Source organism: Terrapene carolina, unplaced genomic scaffold (assembly GCF_002925995.2).
Source record: "Terrapene carolina triunguis isolate 2854851 unplaced genomic scaffold, T_m_triunguis-2.0 Scaffold96, whole genome shotgun sequence".
NCBI lineage: Eukaryota > Metazoa > Chordata > Testudines > Emydidae > Terrapene > Terrapene triunguis.
In genome coordinates this window covers 56,512,594-56,539,453 of record NW_020664447.1, presented here as the reverse complement: position 1 = coordinate 56,539,453, position 26,860 = coordinate 56,512,594, and the positions used below count along the sequence as shown (strand labels likewise).

Sequence of the window (26,860 nt, the reverse complement as noted above, 5' to 3'; positions counted from 1 at the left end):
ACCAGGTTCCATCTTGCAGTGTAGACAGGTCCTAGCCACATTTTAACTGTTCCCAAATCACACAATCACCTTGGACAAGATCTATAGTGTTTAAGTATGGTAGTAACCTGACAGTAGTCTAATGTAGTTTGATCTTAGTTGTGTTTCCATCTACACTGTAAAATCAGCTATGCTTAAGGACCTGGTTATAAATGCCACACTTTTAAAACATGATGCGGTTCTATCTACAATACCAGAAGGAAATGTATTTTAACAAGGTCACACAACATAGATAATGTATGTGGACAGGACTACACTTTTGGTGGAGGAAGTGTCAGTGTTTACACCAGGAGTAGGCAACCTATGGCACACGTGCCAAAGGCGGCATGCGGGCTGATTTTCAGTGGCACTCACACTGGCCAGGTCCTGGCCACCGGTCCAGGGAGCTCTGCATTTTAATTTAATTTTAAATGAAGCTTTTTAAACAATTTAAAAACTTATTTACTTTACATACAACAACAGTTTAGTTATATATTATAGACTTATAGAAAGAGACCTTCTAAAAAAGTTAAAATGTATTAGTGGCACACAAAACCTTAAATTAGAGTGAATACATGAAGACTCGGCACACCACTTCAGAAAGGTTGTTGACCCCTGGTTTACACCTTGAAACTGAAATAAATATTGAGATAGCTCAATGGTTCTCAAACTTTTGTACTGGTGACCCCTTTCACATAGCAAGCCTCTGAGTGTGACACCCCCCCTGCCTTATAAATTAAAAACACTTTTTTCTATATTTAACACCATTATAAATTCTGGAGGCAAAGCATGGTTTGAAGTGGAGGCTGACAGCTCGTGACCCCCTGAGGGGTCCCGACCCTCAGTTTGAGACCTCCTGAGCTAGCTGCAGATTTTAGGATGACTTCCAAGCAGACTGGTTTCAGATTAGTCCATTTTCAATAGATTAAAAGGTACACCTCTACCCTGATATAACGCGACCCGATATAACACGACTTCGGATATAACGCGGTAAAGCAGTGCTCCGGGGGGGTGGGGCTATGCACTCCAGCGGATCAAAGCAAGTTCGATATAACACGGTTTCACCAATAATGCGATAAGATTTTTTGGCTCCCGAGGACAGCGTTATATCGGGGTAGAGGTGTATTTGGATAAAAGATCTCCAAAGGCATGAAGGATATCCAGGTGGCTGTGTGCACTAATGTATTTATTTTACATTTAAGCATTGCTATAGAGCTCAGTATCCGAATGCTGCTGTTGCTACTTGCTGATCATCGGAATTCCCAGTAGCGGGTAGTCCTGCCTTTTCAAAGGGCATGACACTGATAAGATTAAGCACTGTTCTTTTGCTGCTCCCTTTGGGGGGGCTGGAGGGTGGGGGAAGCCTGCTTTGACTCCTCCCTATCATTAGCATTTTAGTGGCTATTAGCTGCTAACTTTTAGGTCCTTTGACTGATTCGATCATTTTGCTGTTCTGCTACTTTACAACTTTCTTGATGCCTTTAAAGACAACAGCTACAAAGTTTTTCTGGGCTCATCACATGAAATGAAGGAATATTTTGTTGATGCCCTCTCATCCATATCAAAGAATCACATCTAGAACATGTGCATAATGGGTTTCAAACATGGTCACAAGCGAAACTGGTTCATAACAGTTTATCAGCCTATGTGGACAGCAGCCAAACCATGTTAAAAAAATATATTTGGCATTGTCAATGGCAAGTGTTTGGGGTAAATAGTTCCCACAATTGCTAACAGTGTGGCACAGTGTCTCCGCCGGGTATAATAGTGGGCGACATAGCCAAAGGCTCCTGCAGCAAGTGAGCAGCATGAGATGACAGTATTAGGCCAGTGGGAGCCTTGTGCACACTAGCGGTATCACCAGTGAAGCTACACCAGTGTTAATAATAGTGGGAAATGTTTGCCAGCATAACCAAGCACAGACACAGCTGAAACAAGCTAAACAGGTTTTGCTGCAGCCATAGGGTTGCCAATTTTGGTTGGACGTATTCCTGGAGGTTTCATCACATGACCTAATCTTTCATTTTCTTTCATTCCTGGAGATTCCAGGACAATCTTGGAGGGTTGGCAGCCCTATACAACCGTGTTTACTCACTGTTTCTAAACACTGTTCTACAGTCAATGAAAATGGGGCCAGTGGGATCACTGATAGTGCCATAGTGAGGCGCAAATGCTGTTTCGAGGTGGGATGCTCGCTGATGGATGACTAGGGCAACAGCCTTGGACTGCTGCTAAACTAGGACATGGTTATTTTTCTTTCCAAATTTACGAAAGTGGGTGAACAAAAATGAATGCACAATTTTGCTCACAGACAGTTGTTGCAAATGCACAGTCATAGTAGTTGTATACATAAAGGGCCAGAGAGAGATTTGAGCAAGACTGGGGCTTGCCCCTACAGGCCTATACAAGGGAGCCCATTGGCAGAAGAGGCTGGATGGAAAAAGATGGGGAATGGGCAGAACCTTGACTCTGTCCATCCTCCCAACGCAGCTGAGCTGACCAAGCAGCCAAAGTAACCTGCTCTTGGTATAGACCAGTAGCAAATTCTTCCACCCAGAGTGAGGGGAACCTGAAAGTTGTCACAATTCATTCCCTGGTGTGTTCCTGGGGCAGCTCAGCTATCCGTTGAGAATAAACTTTTAAATCTAGTCCTTAATGAGCCAGTTTTACACACAATTGTAATAACTATGTGGGTACGTTTTGTATGTGAATTTTTCCTCCATATGTGTTTCTGAACATTTGGGCCCAAGTCGCAGAACACTTACTCCAGTTGCAGTGATGAAACCTGATTTTACTTTTGTTGATGGGCAGTGCTACCGCAGTGTAGTGTCGATATACAAGTGTGGGAAGGGAGAGAAAAGGGGAAAAGTGGTTATTTGTCCTAGGGGAAGCCTTCCATCTCAAGTTATTTTTAAAAAAATACCCCCAAACTTCAGCAATCTGCTGTGTGTGATCCCTTTTTGCATGTACAAGTTCAGGGTCATGTTTTTACATTTTGACAGGCCGGAACTGCTGAAAATCCAGCCTGCACTGAGCAAGCACTCTTCAGGCATGTCCTCTAGAAGCCTGAAATAGTGACTCTGAACCTGGAAGCTGAAACAATGAACCCATCCTCATGCTCCACTTCCACGAGGCTTTTTTTAGAGCATTTTGGCACCGCCAGCACTGTTGCACTGCACCAAACCATGCAGCCATACATGCAAGTTCCTGCTTGCCACAGTGCAAGAACACACTCTCCCCGCTTTGTGATTACATCTGCTCCTAAATGGGGAAAAGGTCACATACACAATAGTTAAAGCAGCTCAAAGAAGAGTTCTAGCAGCAATTGCCAGGTCATGCTGCAAAGGTTTTCTGTCCAGACATGTGGAATCATAGGTGCCAACTTTCCCCGGCACCGGTGGGTGCTCGCGCCCCCCCCGCCCCTGGCCCAGCCCCGACTCCACCCTTTCCCCACCCCAACCCTTTTCCCAAAGTCCCCGTTGCAACTCCGCCCCCTCCCTGCCCCTATTGGACTCCTTCCCCGAATCCCCATCCCGACTTCGCCTCTTCCCTGAGCGCGCCGCGTTCCCCCTCCTCCCTCCCAGCTCTTGCCGCGTGAAACAGCTGTTTTGCGGCACAAGCACTGGGTGCTAGGCAGGAAAAGCGCGCACGCGGCACGCTCAGGGGAGCGCCGGTGGGTGCAGAGCACCCACCAATTTTTCCCCATGGGTGCTCCAGCCCCGGAGCACCCACGGAGTCAGCGCCTATGTGTGGAATCAGCACCAAAGCCTGCAGCTTCTTCAGTCTACAGACAGTTAAACGCTTTGGATGGGATTCACAAAGGAACTCAGGCATTGCAGTAGTGAGCCTCACAGCACCAAACTTTCCGGCACCTAGACAATCAAAGGAACAACACTGCAGCTCCACCAAGCCCAGTTAAGTGCTCCCTATACAATGAATGGAACCAGGCAGGCACCTTAGACAAGCCCCACAGCCAGGACACTGAGGGGGGAGCCACCTAAGCTAGCCAATGGGAGATGCTGATGAAAGGGGTTTGTGTTAAGCCCCGCCCTTCTCCTGGACATAGCCACCCAAGTCCAGGCTGCCAGAGGGATGGGGGGCACCTATCTCTGCTTAGTGATCCATGAATGGGAACCTGCCACCTAAGGGATTTCTTTCAGGAATGAGTTAGGTGCCTGCCTTAGCTCCAAAAAATGGCCAAATGGCCCAATGACTGTTCCACTGTGGATAAATATTTAAATAGTCATTGGGCCAGAGAGAGAGAGAGAGAGAGAGAATGACTTTATGGACCATTGGTTAGGGCACCCACCTGGTAAGGGAGACACTCCTAGGTCCAGTCCCCCTGCTTCAATCACTTTCATCATTTATCCACAGTGGAACAGCTCCAACAGGAGACTGAGGAAGCCCTACATCAAAATACTCCACAGCTCAGTGGTTAGAACACTCATCTGAGAGCTGGGAGAGCCCCTGCTCAAATTCTTTCTCCCCCTCTGGCAGAGAGAGAGAAACTGAACCTGGGTCTCCCACATCTCAGGCTCTAACCACTGGGCTAAAAGGGATCAGGTGGGTGGCAGCAGCTCCACCTCCTCCTCCTCCAACTGTATTGTGAATGGGACCTGATCTGGTAGGCACGCTGTTACCTAGCAACTCTGTGTTCTTGGGGAACCAGGCGCAGTACCCAGCCTGTCTGACTCACGAAAGACCTTCCTCCCACCCCAAGCCTCTGCTTGAACCAAAACCAATCAGAAGCAAGATTTACAAAAAGCAATGAAAAGGCAGTGTGAGACACACCTAAACCTCTGGGATAAGGGGGACAGGATTAAGGAAATTCCCCTAGCCTCATTTGCATTGAAGATGGGACAAGGACGCATCACCATTAGCATACAGAATTGGGAACAGAGATTCCAAGGCAAGAATTGCATGAAACTCTGGGACCACAAAAGCAGGGAAGCACTGCATGACGGGGGAATCTCTGCTCCAGATGTTAATGAAACCACACCTGCACACACTCAGCTCAGTAGTTATCAGACCAATTCTAGTAATAAATCCTTTATTGGTATTCAAAATAGTGACGCTCCCTAATTGCATTGTGAGCTCCCTCCAAGGAACACGGCCCATAGCCAGGAATGATCAGTTCCTATTGTCTAGTCTGAACAAAACAACTTTGGTATACTCCCTTGAGACATCTGTTTACACAAATAAATCTAGTGTTCTCCCTTGAACCACTGTTGTTTCTCTATAAAAACCCTACCCAGGCTCAAGTAAGTGTTCTGATGCCTGGATCCAAAATATGCATCAGTTCCATTGGGACTTCATCTTCTCCTGACTGATCGTGCTGCGGGCTCTGCCTGACTCCAGCACTCCAGACCCTCAGCTATCACCACCACCTGGGACCCCTGATCAATTCAAGCCTCACAGAGTGGTGAGAACCCAGTTCTCTCTTTCTCTAGGTATAGCCTTCTGACCCTGAGTTGTGTGATCAGTTATAGTTTTCTAAACTTGACTTTTATAATAAAAATTTAAGTTAGATTTAATATTATAACTGTTTTGTTTGGCTCCTTTATGATTATTACCTCACAATAAATAACTTTCATGGTTAAGCTGGTTGTTTCTCTCTTCCCCCCTCGTGGGTGTTTTTTGGTTTCCTCATTTGCTCTGCAGCAATGCTCCTCATACCTAAGCTAAAAGATCCCTACAGCACCCAAAAATCCTGTGGGGTTTGCTCATCAAGTTGGTTACTACCAGAACAATTGTAATGTGAAAGTAGGGATAGGGACATGCTGAACCTGGGACATATGAGGGTGGCAGATTGAAAGTGCTGCTCGACCCAGCCTATTCAGGCGTACTCTATTCCGGTGCGGTGCCCATTGCATATGAGGGTGACAGCTTGGAGGTGCTGTTCAACCCAGCCTGCTAAATCCAAGGGCCTATGAGGGTAACAGCTTGGAAATGCTGCTGGACCCAGCCTACTGAGTCCAGAGACATATAAGGGGTCAGCTTGGGAGTGCTGATTAACCCGGTCCTCTCAGACACGCTGTTAACGTGTGTGTGTGTTCATCTGATTCTGGGGCTGGAAGAACCCAGCCCTCGGGAACCTAGGTCCTGCAGGACAGCTCCATTTGGAAGGAACTTGCAGTAAGGAGAAGTAGAGCTCCATATGAGAACACAAGTGACACAAGCAGTACATTGATAGAATTAGACTCCCCCTCCCCCAAAGAGTAACCCTAATAAATGAGCATACCCCAAAATAACAGGCAAATATGGTAACAACGCTCAGAGGCTGCCTATTAGATCAGACCCCACAAATTACTTAGGTGGCCGAATGTCTATCTTCACCAGTTCATGCATCACGCTGGAGCTTAGGTGGGAGATAGGCACCTGGGCACCTAAAGGGAGGAAGCAGTGTATATGCCCCAAGGTCTAAAAGTTGGGCACTCGGAACTTTTACAGCAGAAAGTTAGGTGCCAAGTGTAGGCACCTATAGGGTGAGGTTGGAGCCACGCAGAAGTTTTGAAAATCACAGTGGTACTGCGCACAGGGAGTTTAGGCATCTAACTTGCTTTGTGGCTCGTACTCTTCATTCCTTCTTCCACAAACACTGCTTTTTGTATCATCAGAAAGGGTAAATAGGATGATCCATTTTACCTTCTCTATCATTCTTTACAGTTACTTCTCATTCACATCCTCTTTAATTTAAACAGTCAATCTTTTCCACTCTCTCCTCATACTGAAGACTGTCCATGCCTCTAATAATTTTTGTTACCTGTCTCTGGACCCTTGCTAGGTTCTTTTTGAGATGATCAGAACCTTGTATCCCAGGTGAAGGCATGCCATTGATTTATAAATATTCATTATTTTCATTTGGTATTTTCTATCCCATTTTTGTACACCCCAACATTGTTTGCTTTCTGGACAGTCACTGCAAGTTGAGCAGCTGTGCTCATTCAGCTACCTATCGAGATGCTCAGGTCTATTTCCTGAGTGGGAGTAAGGAAGTTGTAGGTGTCACTGCAAATAACTCAATGTAAAAAAATTGCCTTCAGTGAGCACTGTGGTCATCCAGAGGATGTGACTATTTTTAAATTTTGAAGGCTAATTTTACAACAGTTCTGTATCGTGTTTATTTGAAATGCTGCTCACTAAGCCTGCTAACGGACACTTCCCTATGAGGTGAAAGGGACAGTAGTCATACAGTCTTAGAACAGGTGTACTTTAAACATTTAATGCATCTCACACACAACAGAGGTGCTGTTTTTCTGTATCTACAGAAATTTGGGAATTGGCACAAGAAATAGAGAAAAGCAGAGCAAAATGGAAACTATTTCTTTAGGCAAAAATTGAAGGACCAAAAAATTATTCAGTCCTTTTCTTCCATAGACAAATCTAGCCCAGTGAGTCTGATTTCCAATTATGGTGTTTCTATAGTTTTACTTTTGACATTTCAAAGAAGTATGACCACAGTTCATATTCCTATGAGATTTTGGACAGGCTGTTTTCCATTGTTACAAGTGTTATTTGGACTACAACAGCAAATACGCAGTACAAAACAAATCTGTACTTGCAGAATTAGCTGGAACAAACTATGACACTTTAATGACATCCTGTCTGGAAAATGACTGAAATGAAAACTAACTCCTCTAAAAAACCATACATGATCAGGGTAATTATGCTACAAGAAAACATGCATATTCACATATTAACATGATAAAGATTCACTGAGCCTGAGACTATTATATCTGTCAGGCAGTGACCTGTCATTTTGAGTTCTCAGAACAGTAGCAGCTTTTGTTTTATGTCTAGTAAGAGAAAAATCCAATGCTAATCTTTTGCTTTCCACATGTCAGCAAGCTATATAAATTTAGTAGCTACTTCTAATAACTCGGTCTGCAGGGTACACTTCCATGCTGAGAATAAGTCTTAAGTATTATAAGAAAGGGTTGGTTTGCTTTTTTAAAGCAAATTTTTTTGTACCAGTAATTCCTATAGCAAATGACAGACTTTCTCTCCCGACCAAAACTTTTTCATTGTAGGTACTTAGGTTATCAGATTAACAAGGCTTGCCACAAATATATGGGAGGGAGGTAAGGGGAATGCAATATCCTTGGTCATGCCATTAACGTGTTGAGTGCAAATAAGCATGGATCAATTTACTAGCTTCCTGTACAAGGAAGTAAATGTCTTTACTGAAAGCTTTCCAATAAGACAGTGTGGTCTGGCTTTGTCTACTACAAACTGGGCAAAGATCCGTTCCATTAAATAGTGCCTGAAATATTGGGAAGTGATACTACTGATCATACTACCTGACTTTTCATCTTTTGTTTCCAAGGTGAAGACAGAAAGAAATTGCCTTGACAGACTCAGGTTGGTGGGGCTCATGCTAGTGCTCTATAAAAGCTGTGTAGACAGCACTTGGAAGTTGCAACTTGGGCTCTGAAGCCAACCCAAGTCTGTCAACTGGGCTGGGAGGCTCGCTGCAAGTTGTAGGTGAAGCTTACAGTGCAATAGCTACCAACAGTCATACTGTTGGGATAAGTAAGGGTTAAGTAAAGACCTGGGAAACTGCTGGTGTGCTGGCATGGTATTAGGGAATAAAAGCACAGGCAAGCACTATTTCTCTGCATGATGGAAAGGATGGCAACCTATCTCCTTCCTTTCTGCTTGTTAAGGATTGATAAGTGTTGTAGCTGCATAAGGAATGTGGGGGTCTAAAGGATACTCTTTGTGTAAAGCAGTGTTATCTCTCCCGTCCCTTCTTTTCCCAGCTACTTAAACAAGCTCAGGGTCACGGCCCCTTCCTCCATCCCCTGTGAACTGCTGATTAAGGGAACTTGTAGCTACAAATAGTGCAAAGAAATGTATCTTCAAGGGAAAAATGTCTGTATAATCTGCGTAATGCTGTAAACAGTAAACCGGGGCGGGGAAAATTACATTCAGTATATGGAGGTTCATATTACTAAATAAGGGGTTTGGGGGTGTTGTAGTAAATGTAGGTATTTACATATTAACTTAGATAAAAGAGTGTGATGTGATTAACTCCGTGTTTACTCGACAATTGGGTTGAGGGGAACAAGTACGGCAATAAAGAAGCCCGTCTACTCAATCCACCCCTAGGTTCCCCTGCTCTTCCTCTAACACATACCTTGTAAAAGAACCTAATTATAGCCAGAATGCTTACTGGAAAAGTAAAGCCTTGTCATTTCATTTACCAGCTGAATGTGGTTAACCAATAGCTGGGTCGGTCTCAATGGCCTGACTTCCAACAAAGCACAGCAAGGTAGTTGCTCTGCTCCACACAAAACCATGACCTTGAATCAGGTAGTCTACAGAGACAACACGGTGATACCTTATAAAAGAAATGATTGTAGTAAATGTCTTTCCTTTTCACAGCTCACATGCAACACTGATCATGATTAATGAACAGGTAAAGTCAGTCATATAGAATGGGGGAGGAGGGAGAGAAGGGGCAGGGGGATGTTATGGTTTTAAAGAATAGGTCTCATCTTTTTTTAAGCCACACTAAGCACTTTAAATTCTGAAGGATTTAGCAGCAGTAAACTCTTGATTTTATATTAAAAGTCCTTTGGAATTTTTTATTTTTTTAAATTAGATCAAGTTTGGCATTTTCTAACTCTGCCTCCTACCTTCCTGTTTTGAAGCAGGCTTTGTGGGCACCGGTCTAACTGCATCTGTAGTAAAAATCAGAGCAGCAGCAAGGAACAGAAAGGCAGAGTCCTGCCCTAAGGCACTGTTTAGGGAAAAAAGAATATTCTTCCTCTAAGGAGCCAGACTGAGGTTTGTAGTGAATGGCACTACAGAAACGTGCAGAAATATTACAAGACAAAATCAGAACTAAGCATAACAATCCCAAATGAGCATGGGCAGCATTTGGGTTAATAGTGACACAAAAAGTTAGTCATGCCAAACCTAGGGAATCAGTTCATTACCATATTTTCCTTCAAGAACCCATTAGGCAAGAGGCAAATTACTGCAGAAGTGTTCCATGCTATCAAATATTTTGAATTATGTTTTCACAGCACTGAAAAAACAAGCTCGTTTTAAACAAAGTATGGCAATTAAAGCAGACACCAAACGTTTTCAAAAACCTCTGTTTTATTTGGACAGAGTAAAATACACCATATAGCATTCCATTTTCAAACCATAATCCAGAGCCATTAATAAGTGTTTTCTTTTTACCAAACTTCGTGGCCAGAAGCACAGTCAATGCGACTAGGAAAACTAGTTAATCTCTCTCTGCTAGAGCTACGAGGTGCGTATCAATCTCCGCTTCTGTAAGGATCCTAAAGGGGGGGGGAAAAAAAGAATTCTGGAAATAGTATTGTTTATTCTTCTCCTTAACCCACCATCTTCCATCTTTAATGTCCCCACAAATAAATGTAAGTAGTACAGCTGCATCTTTTGTCTGTTTAAAATAATTGCTACAGCACTGAATGAGCCATGCCGATTATTTTTGAAAAACCAACAGGAGAGTCTAGGGTCCTGGCGAGCAATGGGGACAGTAGTGGGACAGAACAGGTCATTAGTAATACCCTGGTAAAGCTGATGAGGTAGCTACCATGATGTACTGGGGTGGGGAAAAAAAATAAGAGTGGTCCAAAGTAATCAGTAGGACGATTACTCCAAAGGGGATTCAAATTTTGTGGTCCTCTTTTTTTGAAAGGATGGTTATGACCAGATTATGGAAGTTCCTCCTCCCCCAGCATACACACCCACTGTCAGGGAATACAAGGGCAGAGCCTTAGCATGGGCCCTTGAATGGCAGCGGCAAAAGGGGAGCATGGAAGTAGGTGCCCTGTTAGGAGGGAATCTTCTGTGCCATTTAACATTGAGCTAACTTGCATTTAGTTTTCCTAAAAATGTATGAAATGCAAAAAGCCAGCATTATTTCACCCTTAATGTTGCATTAACAAGCATTCAAGTTAGGAAATCCCAAAAACTGATGTCATACCATGCTTGCACGGGTTAAAAAAATGTTATATAGTTTTTTTTGTTTTTTTTGTTTTTTTTTTTTTTTTAAAAGTCTTCCTGTCTAGTCAGAGCTTAAAGTAGGGCCACAGTTCCCAACTGCAAAGAGTGATCTGAAAGGACGTCACCAAACTCTCCCCCACCCCAAATTTTTAGAAAATGGCAAGTTATTCCCCCCTCCCCCCATGTCTTTTCATTTCCATCTATATTTTAATCTACCTTTAAGAAGGGATGGAGTTAAAATTAGCCATTCATAACCAGGAAAGCACACTAACTTACCTGAATTTAGGGTTTTCAACTGTAACTACTCCAACTTCTAGTTCCGAAGGTTTGAAATCAATGGACAGAACAGTAGACAGGCAAGTTATTCCTGTCTAAAAGTAAAAGTTAGATAAAAGATAAATACTGAAAAAAGAGCACTCAAAATATTGTCAAGACCTACCCATCTTTCAATTTCAAGTTAAATCACTCCCTCTCCCCCACATTTTCAAATATAAATTGCTCCTGTAGCAAAATTCAGGTCTCTCTCTTCACCCCAGGCAAACAACATACAAGATAAGGATACACTGATTATTAAGGGTATCTTGGGATTTCCTGATAAGAAAATCCAACAAGTTGTTTACCATGCAAAGGTTAAAATCTTTTGATTTGAGTTGAAAATAGAACACATTTACCACCACCAAAAAAAACAAACAAACAAACACACACAACAATCTAGACATCTTAATTACAAGCCAGTTTTACCTTGGTGGTTATGGGTGTGGGTTTTTTTTTTTTAGGACGTGGAGTCACCACCATGCTTTTCACAAACAGATACACAAGTCACTTGTGCAGTTACTATTTTATGTTATTCTTTTTTATAACATGCCCTCATATTGGGGATTTAAGAAATACTGCACTTAACCATGATTATTACCTTTTCTGTTTTTACTAATTATCCAAGGTATGTGTTACAAGTTCTCTCTCAAGCTCTCTTTCCATACTTAATCCTGCACTGAAGTCATAATTGTAATGTTGAGGCTATCTTCTCATAATGATGAAGGGACAGAAAAGATCTTTGTAGGTGGCTAGCTGGCTGAATTGATTTTAATGTTGCTGATATTTAATTGAATTGTTAATTGTGCATTAGGGTGATGAGAGCCTTGGATAGGCATCTTCTTAGTTACTTAAATTGAAAAATAAATAGAAATGCAATAATTTCTGAAACACTAAACTGACGTGTTGTAGTAGAATTATGCCTTCAATGCAGGGTCCAGTAGAAGCCAGATTATGAAAGAATCTTTTTAATCAAACACATACAGCCTTTCACAAGGATCCTGGAAAAGCATGAAGATGCCATCAGGTTTCTTGGTTTTGCTCAGCAGAGTCATGTATCATGGCTGACTCAAATTTTAAAAGAAACACTTAATAGGGTCAACATAGGCCCAAAATATAGGTTTGTGAAGATATTTTTACACAACCTTAAAAAAAAAAAAAAGCCACCAATAGAAGTGTTTCTATGAATTGATTGGAACTCATTTGCATTTAAACATTCATTTCAAGCATTTGCTTCCAAAACATTGCAGTGCTGTGCATTAAAAACAGAATATGAAACTGACTAGGAATAGCCTCAATCTACTTCAATTGCCCAACGTGAGTGATATACAAGATGCCAGGAAACAATGGCAAAAGAATAAATTTTATTTTTGAGACAACTATTTTGGATGGGATATTCAAAGGAGTCTGAGGGAGTTAGTTATTCATGTCACATTGAAATTCAATAAGATTTGAGTGCCTAGCACCCTTAAGGCTCTTTTGAAAACCCCAGTTTTCAGCTCTAATAATTTTGGATGTTAAAATTATGACTGCTTAATTGTCCCTATAAGGCTGTAATTTATAACTGAATATAAGCAATGTGTGAACATGTTCTAACACTAACAAAGCTTTTCAAAAGCTCACACAGTAGTGCAGACTTGAAGAAAAACCCAAACAATTTAGCTAAAAACCTCTCAATTCCATTTCTAAACATGTATCTGTATTTAAATAAGCCATCTCCTGTTGATTCCTGCAGTGGAGTTTTATTTTAAGGTTATTACAGTTTATGTGACTGCAGTGTTTGGTGTATCACAAGATCAGCATTATGACTTAAGAACAAGATGAGACAGGAGAAATAGATGGGCCATGAAGAGGATTGTTTAAACTCAAATCTCCTATGTTTAGCTGAAACAGTAAGGAAAATTATCAAACAAGATAGAGTGTTGGCTTATTTTATAAGTAGTTTACATTTTAAGGCTGCGTCTTGAATGATAATTTCCATAATAGCTGGCTTTATACTTACTGCATGTACACATATGCAATAACGGGCATACAATTGCTGAATGGAGTATCATAGGACAGTGCATTTCTATACCCAGCCACACACTGCAGAGCTAGTGCTAGGATCAGGGTGATTCCCTGGCCCTTCATCTTTCCTCCAGTGGAAAAGCAGGATAAATAGTACCAATGCACAAGAGATTAGAGTGTAGTGGGACTGATGCTCAATGGGGACATACTAGCTTCCATAACTTATTTTTAGGAGCTACTTGTTTTGTGGTCAGTTTCAGAGGAAAGAAAAATACAACTGGAACCCCCCCGACACCCACCTGATTTACAGAAAGTAATTTTAAAGTCTGCCCTAAAATGCAGAGTAAACTCACCACTTCCCTCGCTGAAAACAGCACTATCATCTCTGGCACAACTGCACTTTTAGTACCTTGCCCCTCTAACAGGCCAAATATGGAGGATCAGGAAGTCAGTATCTTCCTATCAAGGCTTCTACTCATAGCCCTATGGATATACATATGCATTAGAAGGGGATGCATCCTTGACCAAGATGATTCTAGTGTTGCTGCTGCAAAAAGCATGTGCACTTATCACAACACCAACTGTCAGCACTGGTGCTACAGTAACGTCCTATTTTAAAGTGCTTTCTAGCATGCAGGTTGGTTTAAAAGCCTTTAAAACCATCTTCAGTGACTTGCTCTTCAGAGAGCAAATCCAAGATGACAACTACAAACTGAGGTGGCAGGATTTTCTGGCTTCCACAATGCAGGGTCCTGAACAACCAACATACCTAAAATGGCAATGGTGACTCTGCAGTAATAGGCCAGGAGCATTGAAATTTGATGACCAAATAAATGACTTTAGTTCAGTTTGTGCCAATATAAGAATCCTATTTCTAAAAGAAAAAACAGCCTGTCTATATTCAAAAGAACTTGTAGGTGGAACAAAACAACATTTCACTACTTTTGTCAGTTTACAAGGAGGAAAATATTACACAACCAACAACTAAACAATGACAACATTAAGAAAATCCTTAAGGCAAAGCATATTATATATAGATATTGGAGGGCAAATGGTGGCAAGTAATGTCAATGTGTATGTGATTTGTGTGTTTTACAAGGAATTTTCGATACACAGAATAAGATGTCCCACTAGTGCCATTACCCCATTTGGGCATATGAACAGCCTTATGAAACACTGATACAAAAAATGCATAGCACAAGCACAGGCAAACAGTTTGGTTAGCGCTATTTAAGCACTTTCAAAATTAAGATTATTTCCTAGTGAAAATGGCTGCTTACTATGGCAGTGACATTGGGCACCATAACAAAGGAGGAAACACAATACTTCTTTGCATCATAACCCTTTACACAAGTACTACAGGTAGTGGAGCACTTTTGGCTCAGTTTGATTTTCCCCTACTGGCTTACCTCTACTGTCTGTTCAAACGTCCAGTCATATTTCTTCTTCACTTTCTTTTCAAGAAAGCTGGTTGACTCTGTTTGTTTGACCCCCGCAGCTGTGGCCTTGAACCCACAATAGTAACCTGCAGGATCACACTTGTATACCTGAGGGCCATGTTCTTCATCAATACCAATCAGTATCATGCCTTTAAAAAAAAAAAAAAAAAAAAAAAAAAAATTTGATATAACCGAAGTGCCATGTGATTGGGGATTCTGACTTTTAGAACATAGACTCTCCTCTAGTATGAGCTGGGACAGTGCACAGTTAAATACCTTTTTGGACCCAGCCCCATTATTCTGAGGTTCATGTTTCCCCTTTATCACTAAGGTGACATACCTCTCAATTGTGCCTCATTTCCAAGTATGTACCTCATTTTAGAGCAAACCAGACTTTTATCACACACAAAGCAAACCATTCATTAAATGCAGAAAATGTAATGCAGTGTTGACTTTGCAACAGAGCCACAAGGTCAGGTAATACAAAAGTTAAGGTGCCAGTAACAAGGTAAAATCAGCTGCAGTGCACATCCTGTACTATTTATTGTAGAATGTCATAAATTAAGCATACATTTAACCTGAAAAAAATAGGAAGTTTTACAAATACGTTGCATAGTCAAGTTAAGTACATTTTTGACTGACATTTTAACTTTACAATATTGCCTCACACTGCATTACATTGCATTTCTATTTAATTTCATAGATTAAAAAAAAAAAAAATAAGTGAAGGAAAAGAAAACTTCAAAAACAATTAAAACTTGTAGATCTTAGATGCTCATCTGATTTTACCAGTGCAGCTTTTAAGATCTTTGAACTACTAATTTTACACATGTACAAGTAATAAACAGATGCTAAATTGAGATTTACATTCAGTATGCAATTTTAAAACAGTAAATTAAAACCTCAGAATACTCTGAACAGATTAAGCACCATAAATAGAGCTGGTTGAAACTTGTATTTTTGATCTACACTAATTTTTGGGTTTTTTAAATTGGGGTTATTTCGCATTGAAATGAAACCAAATTTCCCAAAATTTCTCAGCAAAACCAAGAAACTTTTCAGAAACATCAAAAGATGGTGTTTCCATATAAAATTTGTGAAACTGACAAGAATGTCAACTTAATTGAGCTGCTGCTAGTGCTCCCAGTGTCTGCAGCTCTGCTGCAGCCCACCTGTGGGCTGTCCCTGGCCCCAGGGAAGTCTGCATGTTGGGGCTACCCCAGAGCTGCAGAACCTTTAAGCCAGTCCCGGGACTTCCAAGCATCCTAGAACCCCTTAGAGTCCCTGCTGGAGCTGAGGTTCTCTAGGCTTCCAGGCTCCCTGCTGTGGAGTTGGAAGCCCAACCTCAGCTACAGGTGAGGCTCCTGGGTCCAAGCAGGGAGACTGGAAGCCCTGGCCTGATGGGGCTACGCTTACAGCAAGACTCTCAGAGCTTCTAGGCTCCGTGCTCTGGTGCCCTCCCTGCCACACAGCTGGGAGCCTAGAAGTCCCAAGGGCTGCTAGGCTCCCTGCTCCATGTGAGGGAGTCAGATACTTCATGGTCCCTGAAGGCAGGGCTACTCTGGAGCTATGGACCCTGGATCCAGACTGCAAGCAGCCCACTAGGAAAGCAGGCAGGTTTCCCAAAACATTTTGCCTCCTTGAAACAGCATTTTTTGATTAAATTAGGTTTCCTCAGAAAGTGTCTAACCAGTTCTACTCATAACACCAAGGGGAAATACTATTACACAAGAAAAATTGACATAGAGGTTAAATGGTTTGCCTGAGTTCATATGGTGAGTCAATAGCAGAAACAGCAATATAATCCCACAGTCCAGACTCCAACACCCGTTTTAACCATTAGTCACCACTACTCTTTACATTACGCCCATATCATTTTACATATCTAGAAAAGTTGGTTAGAATTTGTTCCCATACGTTTAATTTAAAAAAATAAAATCTGTATGTGTTAGATTTATCCATTTGGTACACTTTAGTATACTTACAGCAACCAAGAGGCCTCATTTCAGCATTTTGTGTGTAGACCTGAGAAATATCTGCAATCCTTTTACACAGCATATCCACTGGGATCTCATAGCCGTACTTGTATTTCCAGTTAGCAGCCTCGTAGCGGGCTCTTTGAACCTGAGACCTGCTGTCAGCTAATATAAAAGACAAAATATTTACTCCCACTAAAGTAAGCATTACTTCCACTAAAAAATGTTTAGAGAAAGTTCTTGAAAACACACCACATTGCATTGCTGGATATGCTGTTGATAGCACTAATCTGATCTCCATCCTGGAAGATCCTGATGTGCTAAATTTAAACTAATTGTCAGTTTGTAAATAGCAAATCTCTTAAACCTCATCTCCAGTTTTGGATTACAGGAGTTTGCAAACATCAACATAACATGAAATGAAGTAACAAAAGAAAAAAGTATTTAAAAAATTTGGATATTTAAGCAGAAGGTAAATTAATTACCTGTCATTCCTGTCATTACACATCCAATAGTTTCAGTAATTCTGAATAAATGAGTCACTGTGCTGGAATCCAATAACTTGTCCTAATGGACAAAAATACTGAAATAATTTAAAAGAAACAATAGTCCTTTACCCACATATAAAAGACAATATTAATATCAGATCACTGAGGCCAGGTCTACACTACAGGGGAAAAACATCCCTCCACCCCGAGCAACGCAGTTATACTGACCGTAACCTCCCCATGCAAACAGTGCTATGTTGATGGGAAAGCTTCTCCCGTCAGTGTAGCAGCGTCTTCACTTAAGTGGTGCAGCTGTATCAATGCAGCATTTTAAGTGTAGACCTGCGCTCAGGCCAACAAGAGGCAGAAATCAGAAAATTAAGGTGGAAACTGTCTTCCAAGCACTCCATTATCTACTATCAGCATGGAAAAGGGGGAAGTTCCAACATAACACTGCATTTGCAAAGAGTCGCTGAACTTCCATTATAAGTTCCTAGTATCTTGTTCTGCAGAAACGTGGGAAGAATTTCTACTACTATATTCCAGTGATCAGTCATAAATAGGCAGCAAAGGAAGAAGGGGACACCGCCCAACATTCGTCAAAGATTAGTCACTGAGCCAATGGAGGAAGATGAAATCCTCTTCCCCAGGACAATTTTGAGGATCCCTATACAAATATTTAGGAACCCCTAGTATGTTTGCTGCTCTTCAAATTAGGAGTTAAATTTTTCTCATCTTGCCGGCTTCTCTTCCTCAGCATCGCTGTGTCACTCCATCCAATGTGCTGACAGACATTTACTGAAGTCTTGCTCTCTGTACCACTGATACAGTGCTTTACAGGTAAGGTTTCAGAAGAGTAGGACTGGGAAAAATGCACAGGTAAACAGTCCCACACCTCAAAGACAGATGTATTTTCAGGTGGTCCAGGGCTTTGCAATAATGAAATTAAGTGGTGTGGAGCTGGGGTGCTGAGAAGACGCTTGAGCAGCAAAGGGGAGGCAAGTCAGGGCAGGCACAATGGCAAACAGGTATTGTTTAATTCAGTGGTTTTCAAACTTTTTTTCTGGTGACCCAGTTGAAGGAAATAGTTAATGCCTGTGACCCAATGGAGCTGGGGCCGGAGGTTGGGGTGCAGGAGGGGGTCAGGGCTCTGGGCTGGGGCCGGGAATGAGGGGCTTGGGTGCAGGAAGGGGCTCAGGGCTGGGGCAGGGTTTTGGAGTGCGGGATTGGGGCGCGGGCTTACCTGGGGTGGCTCCCAGTCAGCGGTGCAGCTAAGGCAGGCTTCCTGCCTGTCCTGGCACCACGAACTGCACTGCACCCCGGAAGTGGCCAGCAGCAGGTCCGGCTCGTAGGCACCACCCTCCCCAGCTCCCATTGGCTGGTTCCCGGCCTAAAGAGAGTGCGAAGCTGGTGCTTGGGGCAGTGCGCGGAGCTCTGTGGGCCCCCGCTTCTGGGGCGCAGCGCAGTGTCAGAAGAGGTAGGGACTAGCCTGCCTTAGCCGGGCAGCACCGCCGACGGGACTTTTAACGGACTGATCGGCGGTGCTGACAAGAGCCACCGCGACCCAGTGCCTGACATTCCGCAACTCAGTACTGGGTCGTGACTCGCAGTTTGAAAACCATGGGTTTAATTCACAGACACACGGCTGATAATTTCACTAAATTTACTATTCACATTCCAAAAATAGGTTTGTGTTTGTTTTACTTACAGGTACTTTCTTCTGTGTTACAATTACTGCACAATCTTTCCCACGAACAGCTACTGATGTAAGGCCACCCTGGTTTATAGCCTTAAAAGCATATTCTAGAAAGATACATATAAAAATAATCAGAAATACTTGTACCATTGCCACTAATATGTTTGGGGCAGAGCCTGCAAGCCCAGCCCACACACACATATCCCACTGGGGATTGAGCCCTCTTGTTTGCAATAGCTTGTCCCAATGGACAAAAATACTGAGTTTGACTCTCCTCTGTTCAACTAGAGTGCTGAACAGTATTAGGCACTGGTGTTGCTCTCCCTTTTAAAATTTGAAACAAGAAATTCTGTGTCCCTGCCAGAGAGCAGGCAAGCAACATAAAGGTTTAATAAAAAAAAAAATAATAATCAGGCAGTCAAGTTAGGAAATACAGATTTAAGTTTGAAAGTTCAACCTTAACTTTACCACCTTCAATAAGTTATGTTAAATATAGCATATAAAATACAGTTTCTTATAAACCTTACATATAGTAAGCTACACTACAGTGCCAAGTACTTATGCTTGGCTTGATTTTTAAGTCTCAACAAGATCTGCAAAACAAGCCAATTAGAGGAAAAGCAGTTCAGTGGTTGATTGAAATGGCCCAATGTTAAAACATTAACCTGGAACCTATGTAAAAAACTGAATAAAAAAACCTTTCCACTTGCAGAAAGTAAATGGTTATAATTTTAAAGCCACTGGATTAGATATTAAGACTTAACATTAAATCAAAACTCAAGCCTGTACTGTAATTTACTGTAAGAATGAATAAGCAATTCCTGTTTATCATATTACATACACCGCACTTAATCAATGGAAACAATTTGTGTCAGAGAGATTATATAACAAGAAAATCACAAGGGGCTCAGAAATCAAGGTTGAGCTTTCAGCAGTACCTCAACATTTTCTGGATTCTGGATCTTAACACTGCATTAATGACTTTAATCCCCAAAAAGGCATTTTATTATTTATTTTATTTATATTTACCTAGAAGAAACCGACAACTCGAGTTGTAAATTCAATTATCTAGAATTATTTGGCTCCATCTCTTAAACCATGCTGCTGTTGACTATGCCCTCCCAAGCACCTAAGAACAAGCAAGTTCCCCGTGATTTTTATTTGGTAACTTGCATATTAAAAGATGAGAGCTTATAAATTCATATTTACATAACACCTACTTATCAACCACTTAACTATTGGCACTAGCTAAATTTGTAACTAGTAAACAAAATTTATGCTAATAATGTTCTGATTAAGTATTCATTATAAATTGCTCTACCTCAGTTTCCAGGGAGACATCCAAAGAAAGCCTTTTTTGCAATTTAACTTGTCCCAATTAAGTAATTGTATTGCAATAGTATTTGACATTTATACAGGCTCTTTCATCCTTCAGCATTTCAGTGGTACTGTGCATATGTATTCAAACTGCAGCAGGCTCTGCACAGCATGCAGAACTTCACAACAATGAGAAAAGAGGAAATTTTGAAACACACCTATGCAACAAATTCAACTTGAAAGAAACCTCCCCTTTCTAAGGCTGACACAATAGAAGACAAGGAAATGCCCCTACTCTGAGGCAAGTTAACAGCAACAAGGGGTGCTTATGAAAAGAACTGTTGCCTTCTCCAAGCTTCCATGCATCATTTCAGCAGCAAGTTTCTCAGCTTTGGGAAGTAAAAGACAAAGTTCTTCCTGAAGTCAGCTCTTCCATATAGCGCACACAGTCACATTCTATGTGCTACCCAATTGTTTTCAACATTTAATTTAGCAAACTAAAGTATCTTTTGAATAATTATATTAAGCAACTTGAATTTATAAGGGATTAAAGTGGGGGGGGGGGGGAAAGCCATTCTGTACTACACATACTGACTCGTTTGTCCCCATGTTAAATCTATATCCTAAATCTAAAACAGTTTTCTTATTTTCAAATCAGATTGTCCCAATTCAGTTATTATACTGCAATAGTATTTTGTAATTATGCAGAACCACAGTTCTTTCTCTAACCCAACGGGATTCAGCATTTGACTAACTTGGGTATGGCAAGTGAGTGAAAGAGCTTTGCACTGCCATGTTCAATTCCCAAGTTTCTGGTTCCCTGGATGGCAAGACGCTAGGAATATTGCAGAAGCATAAACACACACAACCACCACCCTTCAAGCCAGTGAAGGTGCTGTAACAGTTAGATCCTAAGAATAGCACTCCCATCTAATCCAGTTCTCTAACTGGAGAGATGGGGACTGAGGAAGGTCGAGAAAGTGAGGTGGGGAAGAGAAATGGTAATAACTGCAGGAAATAATTGTGTACGTGCTATATAGTAGAGAAAATCCTCTTGACTTGGCAAGGAATTCCAGAGACTGCCCAATCTCTCCCCAATACATAAGAAGGCTGCTAGTAAGATAATGCATAACTGAGAACACTTTTAGAATGAAAAGTGCAGTATCTGGACAGTCTAGCATTACACGAATCAGTGGTTTATGTTTTTTAATTGGTATGGCAGCCAACACAAGCGTTTGGAACTAACAAACATTCATGGGCCATCCAATTAAGTGAAGAGTCAACCTGAAAACTGATTAATTAAAAATATTATTTCTGAGTAGCCAAGTCACATTCTATTACTTTGGAGCTAATTCCCTCCCCCCAACTACTTCAGGTAATCACCTAGCAAACCTAGAATGCTAAATTCTCATTTTATTTTGATTACTTTATGGGAATTATAGACCAGTCAACCTAACTTCAATACCTGGAAAGATACTGGAACAAATTATTAAACAATCAATTTATATGCATTTGGAGAACAGAGTTTAAAGTAACAGTCAGCATAGATTACAAATCATGCCAAACCAACCTAATTTCCTTCTTTGACAGGTTTACTGGCCTAGTGGAGAAGTCGGAGATATGATACATCTTAATTGTAGTAAGGTTTTTGACACAGTCCCACATGACACTCTCATAAGCAAACTAGGGAAATGCGGTCCAGATTAAAATTACAATAACGTGAGCACACAACTGATTGAAAAACTGCACAAAGAATAGTTATCAATGGTTTGCTGTCAAACTGGGGGAACGTTATCTAGTGGGGTCCCACAGCAGTCTGCCCTGGGTCCAGTACTATTCAATAATTTCATTAATGACTTGGTTAATGGAGTAGAGAGTATGCTTATAAAGTTTACAGATGACCCCAAGATGGGAGGGATTGCAAGCACTTTGGAGGACAGGATTAGAATTCAAAATGACCTTGACAATTTTGAGAAACGGTCTGAAATCAACATGATGAAATTCAGTAAAGACAAGTGCAAAGTTCTACACTTAGGAAGGAAAAATCAAATGCACAAATACAAAATGGGGAATAACTGGTTTAGGCAGTAGTACTGCTGAAGAGGATCTGGGGGTTTATCGTGGATCACAAATTGAATGAGTGTCAACAATGTGATCCCAGTTTTGAAACAAGCTAAGATTCTGGGCTGTAGTAACAGGAATGTTGCATGCAAGACACAGGAGGTAATTCTCCTGCTCTAGTTGGCACTGGTAAGGCCTCAGCTGAAGTACTGTGTCCAGTTCTGGACTGCGCACTTTAGGAAAGATGTGGACAAATTGGGGCAAGTCCAGAGGACAGCAACAAAAAAAGATAAGAGGTTTAAAAACCTTGAGAAAAGACAACTTTGGGGGGGACCTGAAAACAGTCTTCAAATATGTTAAGAGCTATTGTTAAAAAAGATCGCAATTGATTATTCTCCATATCTGCTTCTTGTCTCACCCTCAAAGATCAGCTTAATCTGCAGCAAGGGAGATTTAGATATTAACTAACTATAAGGATAATTAAGCATTGAAATAGACTTCCAATGGAGTTGTGGAATTCCCATCATTGGAGGTTTTTAAGAACAGTTTAAACAAACACCTGCCAGTGATGGTCTAGGTCTGGAGTAGGCAACCTATGGCATGCGTGCCGAAGGCGGCATGCGAGCTGATTTTCAGTGGCATTGACACTGCCCGGGTCCTGGCCACCGGTCCGGGGGGCTCTGCATTTTAATTTAATTTTAAATGAAGCTTCTTAAACATTTTAAAAAACCTTATTTACTTTACATACAACAATAGTTTAGTTCTATATTATATACTTATAGAAAGAGACCTTCTAAAAACGTTAAAATGTATTACTGGCACGCGAAACCTTAAATTAGAGTGAATAAATGAAGACTCGGCACACCACTTCTGAAAGGTTGCCGACCCCTGGTCTAGGTAAAGTTGGTCCTGATCAGTGCAGGGGGCTGGACGAGATGACCTCTTGAGGTCCTTTCCACCTTTACATTTCTATGATTCTATGACACCCTAATGACATGCAGCACAAACTTAAAAAAAAAGTCCCCTGTATGCTAATATTCAAATGGAAAATAGTTATACAAGTATGGCAGTGGCATCATCAGTGGAAAAACTGTACTAGGACATCAAAAAGCAAGAGAAAATCAAATTGGAGATAAGACCAATTATTAAGCTACCAAGGGGATGTCCAAGTGACTGATGCAGATTGTTCCCTACATTAAGATGTGTTCTTTTGTACCATTTATAATCAGAGAGTTCATGACTAAATTTAACATAAGAATGGCCATACTGAGTCAGACCAATGGTCCATCTAACCCAGTATCCTGTCTTCCAACAGAGGCTGGTGCCAGATGCTTCAGAGGGAGTGAATAGAACAGGGGAACTTATCAAGTGATCCATCCCTTTTTTAACTTTACTTCTGGAGGCTTTTTTAAAATTTGATTACATTTTCTTTTTTTAAATAAAAAAAAGCACTTGTGACGAACTTGAAATGCATTCCCAAAAATATTCAATATTAATCAAACTAAATGGATTTGTTCTAACAAATGTGATAAAGCTGTGTTTCCTATGATTCTCAATGATGGCTCCATAGCACAGTTTAATTGATTCATAAATATTTTAAGTGTTTACATACATTTGTTTGTAAAAACATATACATTAACACCACACTACACGCATTACATAAAATAAATAAAGACAAATTTATCATACACTTGCTTTTAGCATCAATGGTACCTTCAGAATGCAGGAACCCCTCTTACTACTCTTGCGCTCCCTATACTACACTTAATCTACACTTGAAATGCTACAGCTGCACCACTGTAGCGCTTCAATGTAGACACTACCTACATCAACAGGCAGGGTTCTCCCATTAGTGTAGGTAATCCACCTCCCCAAGTAGCTAGGTCAACAGACGAATTCTTCCATGAACCTAGCGCTATCTATGCTGGGAGGGTTAGGTTGGCTTAACTACGCCACTCAGGTGCGGATTTTTCACACACTCGAGCGACATAGCTGGGTCAACCTAATATTTTAGTGTAGCCGAGGCCTTAAACATTGTTGATTCCTATTACTCTAGTGGGACAACTATTTTCAACACCAGCTTGGGTTGGATAACTAGGGGAGTAACTGCTGCATTTGACTAAGGCAATGGGTTCTCCACCCGCGGGCTGCTTGCGGCCCAATCAACACACAACTGCGGCCCATGTGACAACCTCAGGGCCATACAGATAGCATACATAGTGTGACTGAGGCCCACATAACAGAGAGCTGCATGTGCAGCCCACAATGGTAAACAGGTTGAGAATCACTGGACTAAGGCGTAAGGGTGCATTTATCAGTTAATCTTTGTACAGCACATTTAAAATGGACAGCACTATACAAGAACTAAACTGACATTTCTAGCCAAATTTTCAGTCACCTCTCTTTGTGCTGCTCAACTTTGTGTATATAAAGATCTGCATGTGCATTTTCATGCCCTATTACCTGCCCACACTAGTGCACATGTAAGTTCTATCACCCATGTAGGCCAAATGACAGCACACTGAGCATGCATGCACATATTTGCATATCTAATAGCATGCAAGCACAAAGGCTAGGCTAAGGCCCCCTTGAAAATCTGGCCCTTTGCATCAAACAGTTCCTTATAACATAGGCACACCTTAGTCAATTTTAATACATTTTAATTTGAATACATACTTTTCCAAAGGCATTAAACTCTTGCTCCATTAACACACAGAACAACTAGGCCTATTTGTACAAAAAGAATAATCTATATAGCCAGTAAACCATTTTCAACAAGTTTTCTGCAGATATGATTATGCTGGTGACTATGGAGAGGATATAATTTCAAAAAAGCTCTTTACAACGTATTTGATAATCACATAATTACTTTATTTGTACTAAAGTAGTGTTGAGAAGTCCCAACATGTTTCTGCACTGGCTTAAGTAAAATTTGTTTAAAAACACACTTCAAATTAAACTGGTGGCATATTCTCATGTACACAACTCCGCCCTTTCAAATCTGTCTCCTAAAATAGGGACACTGTAGGTACCCTGACATCATGGTGATGGGCACCGTATAACCTAGATTGGGCATTATAGTTTTATTCATCCTGGGCTGGGGACCGAGAGAAGAGGAGACTCTCACCCGGGGATGGATTTCTGAAGCAGGGCGTTTTACAATCCCCCCCACGGTGCGGAGAGGACCTTGCTGGGGTGGGGGTGGATTTTGCGGAGCCGATACCCCCGCGCTAAGGAAGGAAGATGATGGGGGCGACCCTGCCGGGCTGGTTACGCTCCCCGCGAGCTGTGCGTCGGGGCATCTCGTGGGCGCGCTGCAGCCTCCGCGCCCCAGAAGCGTTTGTGGGGGGAGGGGCGTGCTGAGCCCCCGCCCCCCATGACGGTGCAGTCCGCGCGGGGACGCTGCCCCTATTGCAACCCCCCGCCCCGGGAAACGGCGGCAGCGTCACCCCAATCTCGGCAGCATCAGACCCGAGCGCCCCTGGAGCAACCCGCACAGGCGCCCCGGAGCGGGGTGGGCCCGGCCTGCACCATGACGGGGCAGTTCGGCGGCGGCCAGGCCGGACACTCACCTACTTGGTAGAGGCGGCCCTCGGGGGAGAAGATAGTGATGTGGCGGTCGAAGCCGGCGCTGGAGCCTCGGGACATGGTGGGGGGGAAGGCGGCAGCGGCGCAGGGAACCGGCCGGTAACGCAGCGTGCAAGGCCCGTTCCCACCAGCCTGAGTCTGGGAGCCGCTCTGGGACAAGGAGTGCTTCCGGGACACGCAAACACGTGCTCCTCCGCGCAGGCGCAAATAACACACCATCGATCCGCCAGGGCCGAGGAGCCGCTAGCTCGCGTATAGTCGCGACACGCTGCGACAGCACGCGCTCCCTCCTCTGCGCATGCGTGCAATCAACAGCCTCGCCTCCCCTCCCCCCATGCAGCTACTAACCCCCGCCTACTGCGCAGACGCAGGAGCGTGAGGTGCTTTGATACTGAGCATGCAAACAAAACGGCAATTAGCGCCCCTTCACTGCGCAGGCGCTCTGCTGTCCTCTTTCCGGGGGGGGGGGGGGGGGCGGCCCCCCCCCCCGCGCGGGGGGGGGGGGCGGGGCGCCCTTTCCCCCCGCCCCCGGCGCCGGGGGCCGGCCGGGGGGGGGGGGGGCTGCACCCTTTGGTGATGGCCCTATTAGGGCTGGAGGTGTCCAGCATCCTCCCCTTTTGCCAGCGGGGAAACTGGGCTGCCACCACAGCCTAACCTAGCCTGTCCTGGGTGTTGGAGCATTGCGACCCGTCCACATTGGCTTGGAAGTTGCATAGGGTTACCATACGTCCAGTTTTTCCCGGACATGTCCGGCTTTTTGGTAATCAAACCCCCGTCCGGGGGAAATTTCCAAAAAGCCGAACATGTCCGGGAAAAATACTCCCTGGCTTACCTTAGAGCGGGCGCCGGGGGCTGCTGTGCTCCCTGACTCCTGGGCTCTGTAAGAGCCGAGCTGCCCGAGCGCTACCGGCTTCGGGCAGCCCCCATGCCTCCGGACCCTGCGCCGCCAGCCGGGCACTTCCCCTCCCGGCC

At 42.7% G+C, this 26,860-nt stretch overlaps 1 protein-coding gene across 2 annotated transcripts; it reads right to left on the bottom strand.

Annotated features, from left to right (window-relative positions):
• Positions 1–10,110: 10,110 nt before the first annotated feature.
• On the bottom strand, positions 10,111–26,074 carry PSMA6 (proteasome subunit alpha 6). Of its 2 annotated transcripts, none has more exons than XM_024195996.3 (7): positions 25,873–26,074; positions 18,935–19,029; positions 17,224–17,305; positions 16,748–16,903; positions 14,733–14,911; positions 11,281–11,375; positions 10,111–10,316 (listed from the first exon to the last, which is right to left on the bottom strand). In XM_024195996.3, exons 1-7 carry the CDS (start codon positions 25,946–25,948, stop codon positions 10,259–10,261), a joined length of 741 nt encoding a protein of 246 aa, XP_024051764.1. In that variant the 5' UTR covers positions 25,949–26,074; the 3' UTR covers positions 10,111–10,258. The 2 variants fall into 2 exon arrangements, with proteins under 2 accessions (XP_024051764.1, XP_026507161.1); XM_026651376.1 differs by having other exon boundaries at positions 25,877–26,074.
• Positions 26,075–26,860: the final 786 nt, after the last annotated feature.